General features: G+C 43.9%; 1 protein-coding gene across 7 annotated transcripts in view; it reads left to right on the forward strand.

The window, feature by feature from the left end:
- CACNA1D (calcium voltage-gated channel subunit alpha1 D) overlaps positions 1 to 25,295 on the forward strand; it is a 360,797-nt gene that overhangs the window by 220,541 nt on the left and 114,961 nt on the right. For all 7 annotated transcript variants that reach the window (XM_020970566.2, XM_078152054.1, XM_078152055.1 and 4 more), the window contains 5 exons: positions 15,957 to 16,044; positions 16,483 to 16,509; positions 18,572 to 18,732; positions 20,457 to 20,682; positions 20,808 to 21,015. In XM_020970566.2, the coding sequence (XP_020826225.1) occupies positions 15,957 to 16,044; positions 16,483 to 16,509; positions 18,572 to 18,732; positions 20,457 to 20,682; positions 20,808 to 21,015 (710 nt within the window). The remainder of the gene's footprint in view (positions 1 to 15,956; positions 16,045 to 16,482; positions 16,510 to 18,571; positions 18,733 to 20,456; positions 20,683 to 20,807; positions 21,016 to 25,295) is intronic.

A 25,295-nucleotide genomic window follows, 5' to 3' on the forward strand; every position in this document is an offset into this window, starting at 1 on the left:
TGGAACTGTTTCCAAAGAAAGTTTTTAGATGTGGTACAATGGATGGACACCAGGCCTGGTGAAAGGAAGACCTGAGTTCAAATCCAGTCTCAGATACTTCCTAGCTGTGTGACCTTGGGCAAGACCCTTTTTGCCTCGGTTTCCTTTTTTTCTTTTCTTTTCTTTTTCTTTTTTTTTTTTTTTTTGCTGAGGCAAACGAGGTTAAGTGACTTGCTCAGGGTCACACAGCTAGTAATTGTCATGTGTCTGAGGTCCAATTTGAACTCACGTCCTCCTGACTTCAGGGCGGGTACTCTGTCCCTACACCACCTAGCTGCCCCTATAGCTGTCTTTATTCAGAGGAGTGGGCTGCCCAGCAGCTATTGAGCCCCATTTGTTGACTGGAGATTTTCGAGCCGACTGTGGATTGGGTGGCACTTGTTGTATGTGTTGTGGAAGAGTTCCTGGTTCAGCCAGGCATGAAACCAGGGTCCTTGTGAGGGCCCTGCCAACCCTGCAGGTCTGTCATTCTGTTACTCATTTTGGGTCATCGTTTTAATTTGGATCATGTGTGAACATGTTGGCACCTATGGAGCATGTGAGAAGCTGCCTGAGACTGTCGACCAGCCCCATCTCTTACAGATGAGGAAACGAAAAGGGACAGGGGACCTGCCCAGAGTCACATAGACAGAAGCAGAGCTAGCATTTGAACCCAGATCCTTTGACTCTTTCCAATTGGTTAGATTTAAAACTTACAGAATGACTGGACCCAAAGAGTTGCCATTAAAGACTTAGAAGGAGGCTTCCAGGGGAGAAGTCCAGATAGACTTAGATTCCATGTGGGGGGTCACTGTTTAGGAAGAATATTGACAGAAGCTGGAGAGTGTCCAGAGGATGATGACCACCATTGTGCTGGGCCTCCAGTTCATACCATGTGAGGATCAGTGGAAAGAATTAGGGGTGTTTAGCCTGGAAAAATCAGAAGACTTGGAGGAGGGGGAAGAATGACACCCATCCTGAAACATTTGAATGGTTGTCACATGGAAGAGAGGTTGACTTTATTTTGCTTGAAGCCATCAGGAGCAATAGGTGGAAACTTCAAGGAGGCAGCTTTAGTCTGGATATAAAGAAAGAATTTCCAAACACTTAGAATCCCCGTAGTGGCTGCCTCAGGAGTTAAAGGATTCCCTTTTATGAGAGGTCACAAAGTCAGGCTGTATGACAGTCTTGGGGATATTGTAGAGCACACGGCCCATGGTGCTCCTGAGTGCAGCCGAGCCAGATTAAAATGTAGTTGGGAAATATTTAACACAACAAATTAAAATATAATCAAACATAGATAATACTGTATTTAAATACATTTTATATTAAAGTTACATTTAAAATTAATTAAATTTAAAATTAAATAGATAATATTACATTTAAAATTAAGTTCATATGCAGCAGGTATCCTTCTTTACAGATTATTGGTCCCTTTCTATTTGAGTTTGACAGCACTGATATGACAGAGGGAATTCTCCATCATGTAGGGGCAGATAACCTCTCAGGTCCCTTCTGACTCTAAAGTTCTGAGATTCTGTGATGCCTTGGAAGGGCCACCAGAAGAGGTGATGGGAGAGATGTCATGGCAGGAACAGGTAAAAGTAGCACTATCTGGATAAGATGTCCTCTGGAGGCTCCTTGCTGTACTGAGAAGATACCCTCAGCCTAATTTGCATCATATTGGACTGTTTGTCACTGTCTCCCTGGCAGTCAACAGGGTCCTGGGCCAGGAGTCTTCTGAGGTCAGCTACAGTCACTGTTTCACTTCGGGATTCACTTGGATTTTGGAGAACATCATACCTGATGATGGTATTATTTTTAGCAGAAATTGTGGACAGAGATTTCTGGCTTTCAGCATTTGTTTCTGGTTCATCAGCATTTGCTATCAAACAGTAGCTGGAAAGTCAAGGATTTACAGTCACTCAAATCCTTTTTCCTTAGCAGAGCAGATGTCAGCACTCAGATGCATGTTTGTTTTTTTGTTCCCTTCTCTCCCTTGACTTGTATTGCCCAACACCACACTTTCCCTGGAAGGGAAAAAAAAAACAACAGAGAAAATCTCTGAGCTAGTTAGCTGAACTGTGATGGTTTCCAGGCCAACCTTAAACAGGCCACATATATATGTGGTCTAGTGAAAATGTCACACACACACACACACACACACACACATATATATATATATGTATATATATATATATGTATATATATATATATGTGGTCTAGTGAAATTGATATATATATATATATATATATATATATATATATATATATTTAAAGTTCAGACTCGGAGTGAATTTTTGAGTGTTTAGAAATTTTTAAGTGTAATTTATTTAACTTTTTGCTGAGCTTCAAGTTGCTTTAGAAATCCTGCCAAATCTCTGAGCAGTTTTTCAGACATATGCAGCTGCTTTTGAGTTAATAATGGAGATTTTCTAGGACTATTAAAATCTGGAAGCCTGAAGGTCTATTTTAAACTTTTCACATTGTTAATGATTAGTACTTTAAAAAAGGCTGAAAGCAATGAAGTACTTTACCAGAAAACTCATTCTGAAATTCCAACAAAAAAAATAGGGTGGCTTTGCTGTGGAAAATCATAATGACCAATAATTTATCTAAGTGGTCATAGTCAAAGGGCAAAGATACTTGGTTTTGCTAGATTCATAAACACTCGATGAACCTGAAGCTCAGACTACAGAGAGACACTTTTTGAGTAGTCTATGTTTCCTCTCTGGTTTGGAGGCTTGCTCATGTAGCTTTACCCCAAGGCTCTGTTCTGGGCCCCCTTTTTTCTATTTTTACCCTCTCTCTTGATGGCCTCATCAGCTTCAGTAGCTAGAGTTAGCATTTCTATGAACACTGGATCTGTGGATCTTGTTCTAGTGTCTCTCTCCTGAGTTCCAGTCCCATATCACCAACTACCCTTGGGACCTTTTGAGTGGCATGTTCCATTTGTTGTGGCTAAGTTGTTTGAGTCATACCCAATTCTTCATGATGCCACTTGGGGTTTTCTTGTCAAAGATACTGGAGTGATTTGCCTTTTACAGATGAGCAACTGAGGCAAACAGGGAAAAGTGGCTTGCCCAAGGTCCACAGCTACTAAGTGTCTGAGGCTGGATTTGAACTCAAGAAGATAAGTCTTTTTGACTTTTGGCTTGGCGTTCTATGCTCCATGGCACCACCTAGCTGCCCTGGCATGCTTCATAGGCATCTTAAATTCATGTCTCAAACAACATGTCATCTTTACTTCAAACTAATCCCTCTTCCCAACCTCTCTGTTACTGCCCGTAGCAACGTCATTCTTTTAATCACCAGGGTTTAAAATCTTGGTGTTAGGGGCAGCGAGGTGGCACAGTGGATAGAGCACTGGCCCTGGAGTCAGGAGGACCTGAGTTCAAATACGGCCTCAGACACATAACACATACTAGCTGTGTGACCCTGGGCAAGTCACTTAACCCCATTGCCTAGCCCAAGAGAACAAAAAAGTTTTGGTGTAACCTTTGATGTCTCATTTGGCAAGTCTTGGGTGACACCTAGTTCTCTGAACTCCTCCCCATTTCTGAAGCTTTGCCAGCATAACAAAAGGATGGCGCCACCACCATATAAGCATGTGCTATTGAATGGAGAGGGAACTTGATGGACAGAATTGCTGTCTGCCTTCTTTAGTTTCATGTCACCTGAATGCCCTAATTTGTGCATATATCCTTTGGAGGTGTGAAGAGTTTGTGATTGTCATTTGTGAGCTTGCTGTGGTTAATTAGGTAGTCTTTCTTTTCTGGAAAAGGCACTTTTGTTTTTATTTGATTTGTCAGATTGGTCTCTTTACCATCAAGTTATTTCAGGGCACTAGTTAAAAATTGGAAGCATTCAGTCAATAACTTTAAGGAAAGTAAGAGCAGTTTTTGTGACATTTGGTCAGATTTTCAAGCTTCTGGAAAAGCTTGTATGACAATCCTGACTCTTGGAAGAGGGACTCCCCAGTGTCTTTCCAAGTGGAGTCCTGGAGCACCTCAGGGATCAGACCTTTCACCTGTGAATGCTTCCCCAAAAGGTTACCCTCCCAGCCCAGAACTGCCCCTTCTCCTAGATAAATGTCAGCTCGTTGTCTAGATACAGCAGCCTAACTTTTTGGACAGGAGAGAGAAATGAAGACACTCTATTGACATTCATAGAGGCAGAGATAAAAATTTCATGAGATTTTTAAAATGTTGCTATATTAATGTGTTTTCTTTTTTCAGTTTTATTTCTCAGTACCAAACAAGGGATAGAGGCTGTCACAAAATATAAAAGAAATCATTTCAGTTACATGAAATGAAAAAAAAAACTTTGGTACAGAATCATAACAACTAGGATAATAAAATAAAATGTTGATTGGGGGAAAATCTGCATAAAGTCTGTCTCTGTTAAGGGTCTGATATCTAACATATAAAAGAAATTAGCACAAATATATGAGACCAAGAGACATTATCCAGTGAATTTTGAAAGTATTTAAACAGTTCTCAAAAGAATTGCAGTCTTAAAAGCCATATGAAAGATTGATTCAGATCACAGTGATAAGAAAAATACACATCAAAACAACTCTAAGGTTTGGCCTCCCAGAAAATTGGTGAAGATGATCAAAGATGGAGCTTGACCCTGCTGGAGGGGCTATGGAAAGATGGACACACTAGAACTCTAGATGGTAAAAGTTCTGTGGAATTATGCCCCCAAAAGTGTCTGAAATGGTCACACACTTCAACCTAGAGGTTCTTCTTCTTACTGTGTACCCCAAGAAGATGAAAAACAGAAGCAGAAGTCTGCTGTGTGCCCACAAATGGTCCTAGGGTCATTTTTAGTGATGGCAAAAAAAGACTTCAGAACTGCTTAAAGAACATTTCCTGCATGAAGCCTTACCTGATCATCCCCATCTGCTCTCATGCCCCCCCCCATTTACCTGTATTTGGTTTATATATACTCATTTCTGTACTGGCCATCTCTCTTGATAGAATGTAAGCTCCTTGAGGGCAAGGAGTATTTCATTTTTGTCTTTGCATCCTCAGTGTCATGCATAAGACCTGGCACATAGTAGGTGCTTAATAAGTGCTTACTGATTGATTGAAGCAAAATAAATGCCCATAGCTTGGGAGAGGCTAAGTGAATTTACCTACATGTATTAGGGGAATATTACTGCATTGTAAGAAATAATGAAATTGAATAATTCAGAAAAACATTGGAAAATGTATATGAACAAGCTCAGCATGAAGTCAGTAGAACCAGGAAAACAAGATATATGGGAACTGCAATAATGTAAATAGGAAAAAAACAAAAATCTCACCAAGTGGAATGTTATATCATTATGATGACTAAGCTTGGCCCCAGAGATGAATTGAGAGAATACACATTCTTTCCTTCACAGAGTGGAGGGACTATGAGAATATAATTTTGCACATATTATTGGACATAGTGGTGTTCATTAGTTTTTCTGAAATGTTATTTTTCCCTCTTTTTAAAATTTTATTACAAAGTATGGCTTCCTGAGTATCAGCATATATTTGGGAATGAAGGTGATAATAAAAACAAAAGGTAACAATCAGTATATGACTAAAGACCTTAGAAGAATAGCAGGCTGGGTTTGGAGTTGCAGTCAGAGAATCAGGGAACCTCAGAATGGATGGACTCCTGAGATGTCCGCCAGGAACAGTAATACCCCCTGGGAAGTAGGCCCCTAAGGATATGATTCCATTCCTCCAGTACAATGTTACCTGTTGGGCTTTGGCCAGGGATTCTCACTTTTAAGTAGCAAGAATTAAAATCATCTACATACAGTATAAAAGTAGCGAGACTCTTAGCACTCAGTACCTCCTTTTCGGTGACGGCTGCTATCGCTACAGAAAAGCCAAGGAACCTTGGGTTTGCTGTTTGATTTCCTGGGTTCCTATGTCTTCAGTTATTAATTAATCAGTAAGCAAGTGCTTACTGTGCACTTGGCCTAGTGCTAGAGTTGGAAACATGGAAAACTTCCCATGGCTCCCTCTCTTCCACCCTCTCAGCTGAGGACCTTGCCTCATATTTTATGAAAAAACTGATTCCAGTTTCTGAGAGATCCTCCTTGTCCCCTCTTCATCTCAGATCATCCAGATAGTGATACAAATTCAGGAACTTAGAGTCTAATGGAAGAGAGACAATATACACCTATATAGCTCCGTACAAAACAGACAAACCAGAGAGAAGGTAACTCTGGGAAAGGAGAAGGCATTAGTGACTGGCGGGATCAGGAAAGCTTCTGTGGAGAAGGTGGCACTGGAAATGAGTAAGACGGGAATAAAGGATTCCAGGAGGCAGATGTCTTCCCCATTCCAGTGACTCTGTATCCCTGGCTGCCGTCCTTCAAACTCGATTCTCCATCCCCTGAAGGCTGACCCCTTTTCCCTTTTGGCTTCTCAGCCCAACCCCTCCCTACCCACGTCATTCTCTAAAGCTGCCTACTCCTTCCACTAGGCTCCCTGGGGGGCCTGCTTCATGTCTTCAGACATGTTGATTCTTAAGTAACACATTTATTTTCATCCTAAATATTTTCCCTTCTCTTCTTCCACTTTCTGACCCTCACTGATGATGCAAGCGCCCTGACTTTCCTTTCTAGGATCAGCTACATGTTAATTCATTCTCCTGACTCACTATTGAGGTAGGTGAGTTGGATACTCCTTGCTCCCAGTTGCCATCCAGATTTTCCTCCTGGCCTCATCACTCAAGAACCTTTCCTCCATGTCAGTGAGTTTAGTGCCTGGCTCACAGTCTTTTTCTCTTCCTCCACTCCTGCCCTCATTTGAGGGGATTTAAACATGGTTATACTCCCTCAAAAACTTAACTTCACCATTTCTCAGTTTGTTCATTTCCCATGACCTGCTCCTCCACTCCACCTCAGTCATACACAGTCATCCCTCTGATCTTTCGATCGCCCACAAAAACCACTACTTCTGTGTTCACGAACACTGAAATCCCCTTCTCTGATCATAGTCTAGTGTCATTCTGTCTCCTCCTCTGCCTTGTGGGCCCAAACCCTGTTTTCTTGATCCACACCAGCGCCTCTAGTCCCTCCCCACCTCACTTCTTTCCCAGTCTCTCACCACAGCATTAGTGACACTCTCCTCCATCTGGAGTCCATCTGTACTCTTGGTGAGCTAGTTCTACTCTACACTGGACACTTCTGAGTGGGGAGACTGGGGAGGGAGGATATATAGATTTCAGTGTCGTCTGCATAGACATGATCGTTAAACTCATTGGAATTGATCAGGAATTGATGAGGAAAAGAGCAGAGATTAAAAAAAGAAAAGGGTTTAGGACAAAACCTCCGGTAACATTTAGGGTGTGTGACCAGGATGACGATTGAACAAAAGAGAATGAGAAGGCCCAGGCTATGCAACAGGTAGGAGGAAGACCAAGAGAGCAGTGTCATGAAAACCCAGAGAGGAGGGAACAGGGTCCAGGAGAGAAACAAGTCTGTTGAGCAATTAGGAAGGGTGAGAACTGAGAAAAGATCTTACTTATCATCATTGAATCCAAGTCAGGCTAATCCAGTGATCTGGATGGGGTTTGGAACGATAACCAGTTTCTTGGGGCAGGTTAAAGTAGGAGAGAGTTTCCTGACTTCATGCACACTGTGCTGTACCAAATGACCTAAGTGGCCTAGGCACAAGTGATCTTATTTTCATAACCATTTTTCTGCTTTCAAGGTAGTTTGTCCATCAACCTGTCCCCTACTCCTACTAGCCAGGAGTACTGGGTGGGCAAACAGGGGGTTGGGTTTTGGTGTGTTTCCTTTTTCACTCTTCAGCTTGTCTGATCCCTGCTCTGCTTCATGTTTCTCCTTACTCCTGATTAACCTGAGATCTCTCTTTGCACACGCCGCTAGACCGACATTGAGATTTCACATCACTGGGAGACATGGTCCTTTTCCTCCAAGACAACATTGTTAAGACGGCATTCTCCCCTTGGAAGCAGTCATCGAGTACAAAGGTTAATTAGAGGCCAGCCTGGGCCGCCTCCTTCTCTTCTTCTTCTTGTTGTTCAGCTGTGTCTGACTCTTGGCGACCCCATTTAGAGTTTTCTTGGCAGAGACACTGGAGTGGGTCTTTGCCAGTTCATTTTACAGGTGAGGAAACTGAGGCAGACAGAGGTTAAGCACCTTGCCCAGGTTCACAGAGCTAGTATTCTGAGGCCAGATTTGACTGACTTCTGGTCTGGTGTTCTATCCACTGTGCCACCTAGCTTCCCGCCACTTCCCTATTTTACAAATAAGTAAACTGAGCCACAGGAAGGGGGAAGTGGCTCACCTCACTACTTCCTTTCCTGTCACTGGTAAGTGGCAGGTGAAGGACCAAGTCCTTTGAACCCTACTGTTTTCATTGGCAGGCCAGAGGGCATCATACGCCTGCTGCAGCATCGATTTGATTGAGGCAGCTTCTTCATGAGGCACCATTAACCATCGTGGAAGAGGGCTGTAGAATGTGAATGTCACTTTTTACTTTTGTCTTACTGAATAGTGGTAGGAATATATCCTCTGACAACACTTTTTTCTCTTCTGTTCTTTCAGTAAGGTATCTGTATCCTTCTAGTCACCAGTCTCAGTGGGATGGGTGAGGCCAAATAGATCTGACTGTGCCGTCACCTCCATCTCTCCCCTGTCTTGATGGAAGGCTCTCCTGGCTGTGGGAGGACTCCCCGCGGCTCCCTGCCCTCCCATGTGTCTGCCTCGTTTACTTTGCTGTTGTTTTGGTTTTTTTTTTTTTTGTATTGATCTTGCTGCCATCTTCTGTATAACAATGGAACTCCCAACATTTAACCCGAAGAGCTTACGGTGGCTGACTTACTTAAGGATGAGAAAAAGAAACGGATGTTTTGCTGTGGCCACCACCGCCGCCGCCGCCACCCTGAAGACCATGGTAACCAGCGAGCTCTGTGTGTTTGGACATTGAAGTGCCTTCCTGCTACCTGATTTCCCTGGAATCTCTGACTGACTTTCCTTCCTGAAGGGGCTTCCTGTGGAAGCAGCGTGTGCTAGCTTGTGCATGCACTTCCATTCAATGATTGAATTGCTTGTTTTACGTAAGTGATTGCGGTGCTTTGTAAGTTTGCTTTTCTCTCCAGTTTTCCCTTACATGAGTGCCTTGCCCTTGAGAATACAGGGTTGGGGTTCAGCTGTTAAAGAAGTAAGGGACCTGTAACAGCCTCATTCATGGAGCAGCCTTTGTGGCACCTTTTCCATAGCAGTGCAAAACGCTTTTCTTCTTTTAGAGCCGAAGTGTTCCAGTTCTAGGAAAGTGAACTGATTTTCCTCCAGGCTACTTCCCCCATTTTCATTTTTCAAGAAACCTATCAATTTTAGCACAGAAAAGAGTATAGGGAAATGATCTGTCATCTTCTAATTCTTTGCCCCAAATGCTGAAAGCAGGAGTTTCCTTCAATTTGGTAAGCATTTACTAAGTGCCTCTTATGTGCAAGGCACTGTGTGAGGTGCTGAAGATACAGAGACCAAAAACAAAACGTTCCCCACTCTACAGAAGCTCCTGTTCTAGGAGGGACGCAAAACGTGGACAGATAAATACACACAGAAGATAATTAGCATGTATAGAGCACCTTAAAAATTTGCAAAGCATTTGATCTTCACAACAACCCTGGGGAGGTAGGTGCTGCTGTTACCCCCATTTTACAGTTGAGGATACTAAAGCGAACAGAAGTTCTGACTTGCTCAGGGTTACACAACTAGGAAGTGTCTGAGGCTGGATCTGAACTCAGGTCTTCCTGAATTTAGATGATTTCAGAAGGGAGAGAGCAGGGCATCAGAAAAGTTTCTGAGAAGAAGTGGTTCCTGGATAGACCCTTGAAGGTTACTAAGGCTTCTCAGGAGCTCACAAGCCCATGAATCCAAGAGCTGAGCCAGGCAGTGTCCTGGCTGCAAGTGGAGATGCTGTGCCCCTTGGCCATCTCTTGGTGAGCCAGCTGCTGAGGACAGCTATACGGAGGCAGACAGGGTGTCTGTCTGCTAGCCCCAGTGTTAACCTTGAGGTCTGTGCAGACACTCAGTGTCAAGTTTCTAAAAGGTTAGCAACTGGGATTATGCCGCATACTAGAGAAGATAAAACCGGGGGGGGGGCTGCCTCTGAGTGGTGCAGCTTTGTAGCCAAAGAGCCTCTGAGATCATCTGGTCCCATTCTCACACTTTACACAAGAGGAGATGGTCTGAGAGGCAGTAGCTGGACTCGCCCAGAGTCACACAGCTGGGGCAGAGCAAGCCTTAGAACTTCTCACACACTTAAATTCTAATTAGGAAGAAAAGTAATCAATCAGCAAGCATTGATCAGAAACCCATTAAGTGCTCAGTAGTGGTTGGCTGCTTACTCGCCCTGGTCCCTGTCTCAGTCTGTGGGGAAATGGAAAGGGCTTTACAACCTTGGCTTGCTGTATTGGTCAAATGGATACCCCATGTGGAAATTCCTCCTTTTATGATGGTGGAAAGGGCTTTACAGGATCACAGAAAACTGAGGCCTGGAAGGGAAGAAATTTGCTGAAGATCATTTAACCAATTAGTGTTGGAGCTACAGCTTGAACCCAAGATATTCAGACACTAAGTGGTTTTTTTTTGCTCTTCCTACCTATACTGCCTTAGAAATTAATCAGTAAATATTTATTAAGTGCTTACTATTTGCCAAGCACTGTGACAGTCTCTGAAAGAGTGCCTGCCCTCAAGGAGCTTATATTCTAGCGATTACATGGACATAGATGAGCATATACAAATATGGAAGGAAAAGAGAATTTTTTTCTCTGTGACCTGAATAGCATGCAGCACTTGTCTTTTTCCTGGGGTTGGGTGCCACTTTCTACATTTAGTGGAAGCTGGTTTTTTTCTAGAAGAGAAGATAAATAGACTCTAGGAACACCTGCATTCACCAGGTGCAGATTGGGGAGTCAGAAACATTCCATGAAATAGTGGAAGCAGACTTTCAAAGCCAAGACATGGAAGAAAAAGCATCGGTAGAGGCAGAAGGGCATTGTCAGAAAGTTGGCTGGTCGGGCCATTCAGACAAGGGAGGTTGGGCTCTCCTCTCTGGCTAGACCCAGCCTTGACATGCAGAGATGCTTAGGAAAAGGGGCACTCCCTTCACTGTCAGAGGTCAGTCAGTCTCCTCTTCAGTCTTTCTCTTTCACTTTTTTCTCCCAGTTGTTGCTCTGTGAAGTCCTAGGCAGGGCTGCGCATGTCGCTCCTTCTCTGCAGCTGCTTCCTCTTACTCTGTCTATTAAAGAGTGGTTTCTTTAAGAACCCCTGGACTCCCTCAAGCCCACCTTCCAGCTCCAAGGGTTTTGTGGTACAAAGTCCTTCTCAGAGCTGAGAGGGAATGTTTCTCCAGAGGATCCACAAGCCCCGAGGTATCAGTCAGTCAGCAAACCCCTTACGTTGTGGCAAGGAGGGGAATTTTGCAGTCCTTTGCAAAATCAACTACCATGTACTTGACATCTAAAATTACATAGTATCAAATTAAATTATGCCAACACTAAACAGAACAAGAATGATTAACTGAGTACCCTAGGTAAATCATCTTTGAAAGCTATTAATAGGAAACATCATCAATGATACATGCCAAGTAGTAAAGCTGGAATGATCCATAGTGGCTTTTTAGTGCAGTCTCTTTATTTCATCCATGAGGAAACTGAGACCTAGGGAGGTTAGGTGAGTGCCTTGCCCACACAGTGTCAGAAGGTTCACCTATCCTGTCAGGTCCTCTGATTTTACAGGCTGAGCTTTCGCCACTGTGGTATACAGCTCAAGTGCCACCTTAGGCATAAGATCTTTCTCCGTTCCCTTAGCTTCTAGCACCTCCCCTGACCAAGGAGCCTAGAATTTGGCTTTATCCAAATTTTGTAGGTGTGTGTGTGTGTGTGTGTGTGTGTGTGTGTGTGTGTGTGTGTGTGTGTGTGTCTGTCTGTCTGTCTGTCTTCCAGTACAGTAGAAGCTCCTTCGGAGCAGGGATTGTTTCTGTGGCTGTCCCCAGCCTCCCAACCAATGCCACTTCCACATAGGATGTGCCTAATAAATGCTAACTGATGTGTATGTGCATTGTGGTGGCAGTTATGAAACAAAACTAAAATCAGTTTCCTTGGAAAGTGATTGAATTCCCTGTATGTGCAAACTGCCGTCCCAGCCTCCTGTCTTAGAAGAGACCATTTCCTCTTGTCAACATTTTTATGATTCTGTAAACCTCCCTTTGCCTGCATGCATAGGGGAGTTTAGCAGCTCTTCAGAAAACGAGGTCAAATCCCTACAAATGAGGGCAAAGCATGTCACCCAGCAAACAGGGCAGTTCCAAAGATGAGGCAGTCAATATTGCCAGGGCAGGGGAATGGTCACTTTGAAAGAAGATCTGTGTTTGCCAGGATGCCGCAGCACACCAGAGAGGCTGATTTACTCATCAGCATCTGTGACGTATGTAACTCATTCTCTTTAGGTTTTTGTGAAAGCCATAGTAGTTACCACAGTAACTTCCCCTTCCACAGTGTGCACTTCATGGCATCCTCTCCTGTCAAACTTTTGTCTTAAAGGGGATGGGGTCTTGTCAACCCATGGGAATCCATTGCTCTACTGCTGAAGGTGATCTGCTTGCTTCTGGACCCCTTCTGTCACATAGAGATTCATACTAAATATTTTCCAGTTTGCCTTGCTAGTTTTTTAAGCCTAGTCATGAGTCCTGCTTCTAACACCTCCTGGCTGTGTGCACCTAGCCATGTCACAGAACTGCTCCTGCAGAGATGGTGCTGACATGCACTGGGAGAGGGAGTTTCCTCGTCTGGGAATTTCCTGTACCAACCAAATCACAAGCCGAGTCCCTAGTCCTATCCCTATACCTCTGTTGGGGCTCATTGGAGTAAAGTTACTGTCAATTTATAAAAGTTGGAGGGGAAGGAGGAAGGAAAGAGAAGAAATATCACAATATGAGAACTACTTCTTGGAAACAAAGGGAAAAAATGCTTTGTGGCTAAAAAAAAGTCTCTCTCTGTGGCTTTGCCCCCGAGTGCTTCCTTAGAGGGGAGTAAGAAAATGATCTGTTGAAATAGAAAGAAGGAAAAATGGGGCAGTGACAGACTAGTTTGTGAGCCCTTCCTGTGGCCAAAGGACTCCATCACCTGGATCCTCCGTGGCTCTCCCCATTTCCCACTGTTGTTATTGGCAACTGGTACAGAGTGTTAATTAGGTTAGTTGGGCTGCCTCCTAAAACCTAGAATATTAACATCACAATAGCAATAATTGAACCAAGTGCTTTGTGGTTCACTAATAAACTCACTGCACTCCCATAAGAACCACATGAGGGAGGGAAGCAGAGATAGTGTGATTAATTATTCCCATATTATAGATCTTGCTCATGTCATTCACATAAATCCATGACCCAGCTTGGATCCCACTTGGGTATCCTGATTCTAATCCTAGCACTGTTCCCACTCTTCTAGAGGATCATAGGTTATAGAGATCACCATGTTGACCCCTTTATTTTACAGATGAAGAGGGCCAGAGAAGGGAGAAAGCATCCTAATAAATCGCACATCTAGAATCCGCATCTAGATTCTCAGATTTCAGATCCAGCCTTCTTTCTGCTGCCTCTTAGAGACAGAGATAAAAAGAAGAGAGCTCCTGGAAGCAGGTGAAACTCTTTGATGAGATACAAGGGACTAGATAGGGCCTGAGGCAGGGAGGCAGAATCACCTGGTCCCCACCAGCGACTTGCAGGAAGGAGGAGGCCAGAGGTCAGGAGCTGTTTGCCAGATGGGAGAGTCAGCATGCAGACCAAAGAGCTTCTCTCCCTCCTTAAATCAAAGTCTGGTTGAGGGTAGGACTGTCATTTGATTGTGACTTTCAAGCTCAACAGTCTTTACTCAAGGGCTGGTGGTTTTAGGTTTATCTCTTCTTGAGGTGTTTTTTTTTCCTTCACCCTGGGATAGAATCAGGCCCTTTTCTTTCTCAATAGGGGTCAGAGATGGGGAATAAGCATTTATGGAATGCCTGCTGTGTTCTAGGTGCTGTGCTAAGCACTTGTTGCAGATATTAACCCATGTGATCTGTGGTATTGAACCTCATTTATTTGGTTGAATCAGAAATACTGAGAAATTGCCTCCTTTCATAGAGGTGTCCACAATTCATCAGCTTCAATTAAATTCTGAAACTTCTCAGAGAGTAAATATGGCTGACTCAGAACATGCCTCAGATGTTTCTGAATCCTAAGTGTTTCCTTATGCCAGCATCTGGGCCTCGGAATTTGGGAAATAAACAGGCCTCACAATTGTGATTTGTGTCATTTGAATGTTTCCTTAATAATAACAATTGCAATTGAAAACTGTCAAAAAGTTTTTCATCTGAAGTGTGTAGCTATATTTATAGCTGAAAATTCCCCCCGTTGACATCTTTTTTTTTCCCACACTTGAATCTACATCAGGTATGTGTTGTAAACTGAGGCATCTGAGAGACCTCATAGGTCATGTGACCTTGTATCACTGTGTTTGTGTCAAGAAGGGCTTTAGTTAAGAAGTCCAAGCTCTATCTAGCTGCCTATGGATATATGCATGTCTGCTGTATTCAATAAAAACTGCTCTGTGTATGACACCTTTTTTCTGTCTGTGTTAGGAGGGACTCCTTCAATAGCAGATAAAGAGGTTTCCTCAGTTACTGGGCACTTTGCCTCAGGCTTCAGCATTTATTGCCAAAGGCAGCACAGGCATTTATTTATTAGATATCTACTAGGCTCAAAGACCCAAATGAAGTTGTCCCTGCTCTCGGGGCCCTTCTTCTCTTCTGCAGTGACCTGGGCTGCATGCAGGACTCATTCTGATAGCAGTAGGTATCCTGTTGTCCCTGCTAGAAAGGATTCTGTGTAAGTTATGGCAAGAACTCTCATTTCAGTAGCAGGTGAAACTGATTCGTAGTGTTGATTTCCAACCTCTCTGACTTCTATGAATAAATTTCTTAGCCCAGAAACTTACAGTCTTGTTCTAGCTTGTAGAGTGTGGAACCTGGTTTTATGTGTCCTTTAACCCACAGCTGTTTCCGGGGACATTTCCTCTCATTTGTGCAGCCTTGGTGCTCTGTTGGGTCACACGGTAGGTAGCGTTCTCAAAAGGAGCTTCTTCCTAATGACCAGGTGGCAGTGGTAGCCACAGTGAACTCTGTTGTGCTCTATATCTCTTTAGTTTAAATACTAATGGGGTCCTCTTCCCCTAGTAGCCTTTCTTCTCACATGCTTCATCAGCTTTCTGGGCCCTTTCAAGTGATGATCTCAGAAGCAGAGGTGGGCCCTGTTCTAAAGTAAAAATCTTAGGGCACAGATCAACCAGGGGGTAATTATTTGCATTCTTTTAAGGATTCTTTGATTTACAGAAGGGATCTTTAAAAATACCATCCCCTCCTTCCCAGCCTGTATCACATACACATCTACCTCCAGTGAATTTTAAAAAATTCTTTATACAAAACACGTTCTGGAGTAACCCCATAGCAGAGAGCAGGTCACATCTCTACCCAAATGCTATTGAGGCTGGAGAGGTACCTTGCCTAAGCCTAGAACCTCACACTAAAAGCTTGTTCAATAACAAATAACTGCCCTTGAAGAGGTGAACAGGATGAGACAGTGTTGTTGGTAAAGGTCAGATTATTGGGCCTGCAGAGGTTTCCCTTCAGTGAAGGACTTCGAAAGGCTTTTTCATTGTACAGCATGCCCTAGAAGCACTAAAGGGAGAAACCTTGCAAGAGGAAATGTTCAAATTAATTGTTACAAACATTTTGCTACAAAAGCCCCATCAAGACACTGTTCCTTTTTTGCTTTGAAATTTCCCACATGAGGAATGATAAAGTGGAGGTTTTTGGATGCCCATCTAAGCCCATGCTGTTAGCCATCCCTTTCTCTGAAATGTTCATTCTCTCTTCACAGCAAGTATGCCCACAAGTGAGACAGAGTCTGTGAACACGGAAAACATCAGCGGAGAGGGGGAGAACCAAGGGTGCTGTGGCCGTCTGTGGTAAGTGTGCAGATTTCACTCCTCGACCATGGGCCGTTTGCTTCCTGGGCTGAAGTCTGGGGAAGAAGTAGGGAACACTCTACTAGTGCTCCCCCAGGCTGGTGCTAGTGGGAAGGATGATAATGCTGAGCCTCTGGGCATAGACTGGAAGGGCAGAGGACTGCCCCATCATTTGGGAACTCCCAGCCTTGTATTTGATACCATGGTCTCCTTCAGAGATGGTGGGCCTTGTGGGAAGTACAGAGGAATGGGCTTTCTCCTGCCTGTGCCTATGAAGTAGCTGCTGGGGGAGGTTCTCAGTATTCCACTCTGAGCCCTGCAGAGCAGAAGCCCCTGAACAGTGTGGCCTTTGCTTTCCAAGCACTGCTTTTAAGGTACAAAGGAAATGTTGTACATGAATGTTCTCAACAGTATGTTTTGGTTTTTTGTGTCTTTCAGTCAAGCAATCTCCAAATCCAAGCTCAGGTCAGTGTTTTCCTTTGTCCATATTTCTGTTTGGTTCTTTATCCTCATCTTTCCAGTCTCCTCTTCCACCCCACTCCACCCCTCCCCCTCCCCCGACACCTTAATAGAAATCAGTTTTGAGTCATTATAAAAGTTTGTGGCTTAATTTTAAAAAATCAGCCAGCTGCCTTTTTATTCAGTTCATTCTCTAGTCATTGCCCGAACTTGACATCACAGGGAATCCAGCTCTAAAGAAGACGCCACCTCTGGTGTTGTACAGTTTGTAGCCTCTTGGGGAGGCAGGACCCCTACACACACCAGTTGAGAGTAGTGGCAGCACAGGCCCACATCTTTCTTCTCCATAGATGTCACTTGGTCTTAGACAAGGAAACATCACTGGATTTAGAGTCCACAGATTTGAGTTCAAATCCTGTCTCTGCTATCCACGACTTTTGCAGGTTACTCAAGTCACTTAAACCTCTCTGGGCTTCAGTTTCTACATCATAAGACAAAGGAGTTAGACTAGAATCTATTGAAGAACCTGTGGCCTCAAGGCCACATGTGGCCATCTAGGTCCTCAGGTGCAGCCCTTTGACTGAATCCAAACTTCACACAACAAATCCCCTTAATAAAAGGATTTGTTCTGTAAAACTTAGACTCAGAAAAGGGCCACACCCAGGGACCTAGAAGGCCACATGTGGCCTCAAGGCCGCAAGTTCCCCATCCCTGGACTTGATGAACACTAAGGACCCTTTTAGCTCGAGTGTCAAAATCCCATGAGGATTCCACTATTCCCACAATGGCCAACCTGGGTAAACCTGGCTTATTTTCAGTAGCGCCTCCCGTATAGCCTGTGACTATGTGTAACGAAGCTCAGAGGTTTATTATGGCAGCCTTGCCCTCCTAGGTGGACATTTTCCAAATCTTCAGAATATTTGCTGCTACTCCTTTACTACCTTCATAAACTCTATGAGCAACTTGAGTGGGGTATCAAATTTTCCTTTTGATGGGCAGAGTAATAGTTGCCATCCTCCCACACTGTCACAGAGTCTCATGTCTCTAGCTAAATACAGAGGACACCATTAATGTAGTTTGACTGTCCATCCCTGTCCTGTCACTCAGAGCCTAGAAACCTCCCTCGACCTTATCTTGTCTTCAGCAGGAGAGCCTTTGGCCCTGCTGCACCATCACGTCAGTGTTCTTGGCTCTTTTTTGTTGGTAGATGTCAGAGCACCAGTTCAAGGTGAACAAGGAAAATGATCCTCTATGGCATGAGAAGTTTTTCGTAGTAAATCTGACTAAGCAAGAGAACATTTTCCATAATTACAAACAGGAACCTAACGTGGGTGAAAGGAACTCACTACTTGTCTGTTTGGTTGGACTCATTGTATTTTTATGAAAATATGGTTCAATATTAGCTCTGCTCACAAAGGTGTATTTGAGCATTGCTACTCATTAAGGGCAGCCGATGATTCAGTGGGAAGACTCACGTCCTACTAAAATTGATGGCTCTGCCAAGCTCAGAAAGGAATGGAAAGGTTTAAGAAAGGAATTGAAAGCTATTTTTTAGTCATGATTTCTGGGTAATGTTTATGCCCAATAAATAACGGCTCAAAAACCTGGGCATGGTTATAACATTTAGTATATGACTTTGTCTAAAGAAATTTTCCAATGCATGTAGCTGTACTAAACAGACTCTGTACATATTATATGTATGTGTAGTGTTATGTTTCCTTTTACATACCTATAAACATAGACTCTTCATGGTGAAGTAATGTGCTGAGGATCTGAATTGCATGCAAAATGTTCTGTACCAAGGAAGTCAGACAGGACCACTAAAACACAGCTGATAAGGATGATGAAAACCAAGGCAGTCATTTAAAAACTTGGTTTTTTGAGGCCAGCAAAAATCACTGCCTGTGGAAGCTATTAATATTTGTGCTATTTGTCCCTTCTCCATGCCCCCCCAGCCCCCTCCTTCCCATCCACCCTTCCTCTGTTCACTGCCATCCTCAGAGCTCGGTCAGCACACACTCAGTAACAGGACTTGCATATGGAGAGTCAAGTTGTCTTTATATTTCAGCCGACGTTGGCGTCGCTGGAACCGTTTCAGTCGAAGAAGATGTCGAGCTGCTGTGAAATCGGTTTCATTCTATTGGCTGGTGATCGTCTTAGTGTTCCTGAACACCTTGACGATTTCCTCTGAGCATTATAATCAGCCCGATTGGTTGACCCAGATTCAAGGTATGAGAAGAAAGTGTTTTGTATTTATTTTGGATTTTGGAGTACTAAGAACACTGAACCAGGGTCTAGTTTTCTGGGACATTCAGAGTGAACATTCTAATGAGTACTAATATGAAACTTTAAGAAATAGCCTCCAGTCAGTGAGAAATCCATATGCGTATCATGTGAACGCTGTACATGAACCATCCGTGACTAATAAGAATAACTGACATGATGCTTTAATCACGAGTGAGATACCACAAGTCCTTTCAACCCCATTTGACAGCACAGGAAACTGAGACTCAGAGAGAAGTGACCCGTGTAGCTCATCAGAAGCCAAATTTGTACCCAAGTCCTGCTGACACCAAATCTTGAGCCTTCTCCAAGGGGCCGTCCTGCCTCTGCTCATTGTACTCCCGTTAGTGCCGTCTTAGCTACTCTCCTGTGACCTTCCAGCCTGCCGAGGAAGGGCGCACTGTACTGATGCTGCCGTTGGTAACTTGTGTTGGGAGCTTTTTATTCTTGGGTCAGTTAGCATTTATTAAGGGCTTCCTACTTGCCAGACGTAAGTGCTGAGCACCAGGAATTCAAATAAAAGCAGGAAGACAGACCATCCCTGGCCTCAAGGAGCTTGTTCACTAATGGAGGAGGGCGTCAGATAAAAGCAACTGAAGGGTGAGGGTCTGTGAGAACAGGGCCTGCTCTGAGGCGGAGTCAGGAAAGGCTGGAGGCTGGCTCTGGACTGGAGACCGTGAGGAAGGAAAGAATGGCTGGCGTGGGTACTTCCCTGACTGTGGGTGTCCTGGGAAGAACGAGCCAATGCAGAGGTCAGGGCAGGCAGGGCGGACTGCAGGTGTGAGAGGGCTTCTGCGGCATACTGGAGGAGTCCAGAGAGTCAGGTGAAGGGAACCTAGACAGGAGGAGAGACTCACTTTCTAAAGACCTGAGCTTTTGAAAGGTCTGTAATAACATCAGCATAAATGTTTCCCGGTGCCTCAGGCTGTAGCCTTCCATCACTTAGGGGGTCCTGGAGAGCATTTGTATCCAGTAAATGCTCTTGCCATCACAAATGTGGTTATGGTCCTCTCTGAACTTAGCAGTGCCATCTCTGAAAAAGCAGATTTACTTCCTCTGCTGCCTCTGTGGCTTTGTAAAGTCTTCCAGATTGGTAAAAAAAGAAAGCTTCTGTTCTCAGGGCACAGCTTCCAACAATACAGGGTTACCTCCTTGTCAAGGTGGAGCATTCCTTGTCATCGTCCTTGTCCTCAGACATTGACAGTTGAAGGATCTCTCAGAGGTCTTCTAGTCCAGACTTCCTCACCTTACAGATGGGGAACGGAGGTCCAGAGAGGCAAAGTGACTTGCCCAGTGACCCATCAGTAGTTTGTAGCAAAGCTAGGGTGTGAACCCTGGATCCTACTGAGGAGAAGAATATTGTCAGAGAACGTGTTTCATGTGACTCAGAAAAACAGAATCATGAGTATGAGCAAAAGGAGGTAAAATTGTGAATGCCAGGAGCTGAAATTTAGCCTGAATTTAGGACCTAGCCTTTGGTACGAGGATACACGAGGCACCTACTCATTTGACAGGGTGGTTGGGCCCAGAAGTGCTGGAGATTACATTGTTCTCCCCCCAGGGTGCAGGATATATTGGTAGTCAGAGATGGGCTACAAAAGGGAGTGCTCATTTTGAAAATGTGTCCAGTAGTCAGAGCACCCAGATTTTTGAACCATTTGCCTTTCCAGATATTGCCAACAAGGTTCTCCTGGCCATGTTCACCTGTGAGATGCTAGTCAAGATGTATAGCCTGGGCCTCCAGGCCTATTTTGTCTCCCTTTTCAATCGTTTTGATTGCTTTGTGGTGTGTGGCGGGATCACTGAGACCATCCTGGTAGAATTGGAAATCATGTCTCCTCTGGGCATCTCTGTGTTTCGGTGTGTGCGCCTCTTGCGCATTTTCAAAGTGACCAGGTAAGAGAGCTGGTGCTGCCTTCCCTCCCTGAAAGGGTTTGAATATTTCAATATGCACATATGTGTGTACATACATGTGCACGCACACATGTCGGGTCTGTCTTAACTCATGTTTTCATTTGTAGGCATTGGACATCTCTAAGCAACTTGGTGGCATCTTTGTTAAACTCAATGAAGTCCATTGCTTCCCTGTTGCTCCTACTTTTCCTCTTCATCATCATCTTCTCGTTGCTTGGAATGCAGCTGTTCGGGGGCAAATTTAACTTTGATGAGACCCAGACAAAGAGGAGCACCTTCGATAATTTTCCTCAAGCTCTTTTAACAGTGTTTCAGGTAAAGTTTCTCTCTTGTTGGTCTCACCATTGATGGAGGACCAGCTGACTGCAGTTGCCGTGCTAGGGACCAGGGCTGCCAACCGAATAGTCATGGCTCTTCCGGGGGCTTCTCTTCTTCTGAGGGGATGTGGCATCTGCACAGATATGAGGGTTTGCAAGGAGAGTGGGCTAAGAGATGTGGGCGTTCACAGAGACCTTAGGTAGAAGATGCGCCAGTCTGGACTGATTGGAGAAAGTAAGAGGGCAGTAATGGCCACTGAGGCTGGAAAAAACCCCATGGGGCCACATTACGGAGTTTACATTTTATCTTAGAGGAAATAGGAAGCTACTTGAGTTGATTGAATAGGGGAGTCAGGTATAACTGTGTACAAGAGAAATTACTTGGACAGTAGTATAGAGGCTGGAACTGTGAGAATAGAGAGGCTTAAGTCAGGGAGCTCATTTCGGAGGATGATGCAATATTGTGCTGAGAAGGCCTGAGGAAGGCCTGGACTAAGGTGACAGCTGGGTGAATGGGGAAGAGAGCTCAGAGGCCAGAGACATTGTGAAGGGAGAAAGGGCAAGATCTGGTAACAAATTGGATATGTGGGGGGAAGGAGAATGAGTCTAGAACTCTGAGATTCTAAGCCAGGAGAATGGGAAGACGAAGATGTCTTTAACAAGATGGGGAAGTTCGGGGGGAAAAGATGAGATTTTAGGGGGAAAGAGGATGAGTTCAGTTTTGGGCAAAGCAAGTGTGAAACGTCTCTGGGACACTCAGGTTAAAATGTCTGATAGGTAATTGGTGTTGCAAGACTGTGGCTCAGGGGAGTATTGCATCTGATTTGGGGAGTCATTGTTAAACAGCAGAGCTGAACCCACAGGAGCCAATGAGGTTACCAACAGAGAGAAGAAATTAAAAAAGAGGAAGGTCCAGGACACCAAACCTGTGGGAAAAGCCACAGTCAGGGGTAGGGGGGAACCATTTAGGGAAAGCCGTCAAGAAGGAGAATGGAATGTCATGGTAGGAGAACGCCTGTCAGGCCCATTTAACCAGATGCTAAGACTGGAAACATAAGTGGTAGCCAAATTGTGGAGGACTTTCAGACTGAGGAGTTTATTCTAGAGGCAGTAGGGGAAGCTTGGAGATGTTTTAGTAGGGACCTGAACTAGCCAGACCTATGTTTTAGGAATATCAAGTTAGCAACTCTGGGAAAAATGGATTGGAGAGGACCAGCAGCAGAGCCAGGGAGACTGGTTAAGAATCTGGAGCAGCAGTCTCATAGGCTCCTAGGTCAGGAGCTGCAAGACATCTCGTCCTTTCCAGAGGCCGTCCAAGTGAGAAAGAGGGCATGAGGCCCCCAAATGGACAACGAGGCTGTCTTGTCTCTTCAGAAGACAATTACCATGGTTCTGCACCTTTTAGAATTGTCACTCTATGAATAAGTTACTGCCCTGGTGCATCTATACCCTGGCATTCATTTGTTGTATATCTTATTCCATTTCTCTGTGAGATGCAGCTTTCATGTTTATGATTAAATTTAGCTTTCATCGTTACACTTTCTTTAGTCATTGCGTTATTTCGTTCACTGAGGATGTTAATGCAAAACAAACAACTAGAAAGTTCATTCCTTCCAAAATGTTGGATAACATCATCTTCCTGAAATGTGGTGCCTGTTCTCAGCTAATTTCTCTGAGTAGGCAAGTCTTATGGTCCCGATTCAAGTAAAATGATGGAAAGCAACGTTCCTGGAAAACACTCATTCTCTAATGTTGCCATTAGAAGGACAATGTTAGACTTGCCTACAGGAGAAGGAGCTGCATTTTTATCCTGACTCTGACGCAGATTCCTGTGTCTCCCTTTTTGTCTGGCCTGTACAGCTGCAGGCTGAGCATATGTGGCATTCATTAGATCATGCTAGAAAGCCAGGTTATGTCACATCCATACCCCACCCTGCTCTGCTCCTTAGGCTGGCATCAAGGGGGTAAATCAATAAAAAAGTAGGCCAGAAGTCAGGAAATTTGGGGTTTCATCTTCCCTTTGCTATTAACTCACTGTATGACCATAAGCTTATAATTCCATCTCTCCAAGTCTTTTTCCTCATTCGTAAAAATCAGATAGTTGTACTTAGATGACAGCAGAGATCCTTTGCAGTTCGATCGCTGTAGAATCAGAGGACCTCAGAACTTGGAAGGGGCGTGAGACATCATCTCTTCAGGATATCTGAACATTACCTCTTGCCCTGCCAAGATCTCTGATGGTAGCTGTCCAGCCTTTATTTGGAGCTCACCCTCTAGCAAAAGAGAGTCAACCACCTCCTGAGGCAGCTGTTTCAACATCAGACAATTCTAATTGCTAAGAAGTTTTCATATGTTCTAACTAAATCTGTTCCCCTATGCCTACCACATATTTGCCACAAAATGGAAATTTAGATGAATCTGTTAAAAGCTCACTAGTGCAGTGAGTTTTAATGAACTCTATTATTTTAGATTCTCATCTGTTACAGGGAATGACGGTCCTCTGATTTCCTTGGTATAGAGGATTCCCAACGAAGAAATTTTCTCTACCAATTGTCTTTGGCATCGGTGTTGCCATTTGTAGTCTTAGAGAATTGCCATAGGCAGTGAGAGATTAAACGACTTGCCCAGAGTCATGCAACTGGTATGTGTCGGAGCTGAGTCTTGAACCCACGTCTTCTAAACTCCTCTACTAGCTCTCTGTCTCCTCTACTGTGTTGATTTTCAGTAGTGTAACTCGTACAAATCTTGTTCTAAGCTCGACGAGGAGTGCGTTGGAGAACATTTTTGGGGCACGTAATGATCCTCAGCACCCTGAGGATTTTGACACAGAAGAGGTCCAGAAGGCAGCAGGAGGACCTATGGTTGGATGTGGGTAAAGGCAGCATGGTACAGGGGGAAGATCACTGACTCTGGAGTCAGAGGGCCCAGATTCAGCTTCTGACTCGGACTTTTGCATCATGGGTGATTTTGGGGAAGTTATGGCATCTACTCAGGCCTTAGTTTTCCCATCTGTAAAAAGCAGAGGTTGGACTTAGGTGGGCTTTGAGGTTTTTTTCTAGCTTTAGATCTATGATCATATGATCCTGTGAAGTTATGGGGACACAAGTTTTGATTTAGTATTAATGATTAGATTGATCTCAATGATTAGAGTTGTCCAAAAACCAAATGGACTGACCCAGAGGGAATTAGCTCCCTGTCACTAGAGGTATTAAATCAGAGACTGGATCACCACTTGTCAAACATGTTATTGATAGCATTCCTACAGATTGGGTAGAAAATTGGTTTTGAGCAGTAAGGTCCTTTTGAACTCTTCAAATTCTGTGATTCTTATAAAGTACTTGATACTATTCAGAAATTCATCTTGGCTATGAAGAGAAGAATCCAACACCCACAGCAAAATTATTTTTCTCTAGTTTGAATAAATATGGGAAGGTGTATTGGGAGTTGCTGTTCAGTCATTTCCAACTCTTTGTGATCTCGTTGGGTTTTTTTGGCAAATGCTGGAGTGATTTGCCATTTTCTTCTCCAACTCATTTTCCAGATGAAGAAACTGAGGGAAAGAGGATTACTTTACTTGCCTAGGGTCACACAGCTAGTAAGTGTCTGAGGCCAGATTTGAGCTCATGAAGATGAGTCTTCCACACTCTGTGACCAGCACTCTATCCACCATGCTACCTAGCTGCCCTGGTATATCTCAATAAGATGATCCTTGGGAGCCCTTCAAAACTACCTTCTTAATATAATCTAAGCAAAATCCCTTTGGCTAAGCCTAATAGGTCAGCTTAAAAGATCTGTTAACCCAAGGACTATGTTATCAGACTTGCACAAGCTTGCCTGAGGGTTAGCAGTGATGCTCCTGATGACTCTTGAGCACCTATACCCTAAAGACATGTGCTGTCTCCACCATGGGTCATGTTTTCATGTTTTAATTGAAATTCTTTGTTGACCATTGACTATTTTCTCTTAGTCTTGGCCTGTAGTAATCTAAACAACTTCAATATTTAACCCACTTGTGATTGCATTGGTATGGGTAGAGATTGTAATGTCTCTCTTGTTTAGAAGGTCCTTTAACAAGGGGTCATCTAAATAGCAAGCTGTAGTAAGAAGCTAAAATAGCATCTCTTTATCTGGTAAAGTTGGTTAACCGAGTGGAAGAGAAGGAACCAGTAGAGATTAGAGATGTTGTTTTTATCACTGTCAACATTTATTTGAATTCATTTTGTAATGGGTTGACGTAGCCCTAAGGATTCTGAGTGAGAGGAGATTGAATTTGAAATG

Source organism: Phascolarctos cinereus, unplaced genomic scaffold (assembly GCF_003287225.1).
Source record: "Phascolarctos cinereus isolate Bilbo 61053 unplaced genomic scaffold, phaCin_HiC Scaffold_4;HRSCAF=312, whole genome shotgun sequence".
Lineage (NCBI taxonomy): Eukaryota > Metazoa > Chordata > Mammalia > Diprotodontia > Phascolarctidae > Phascolarctos > Phascolarctos cinereus.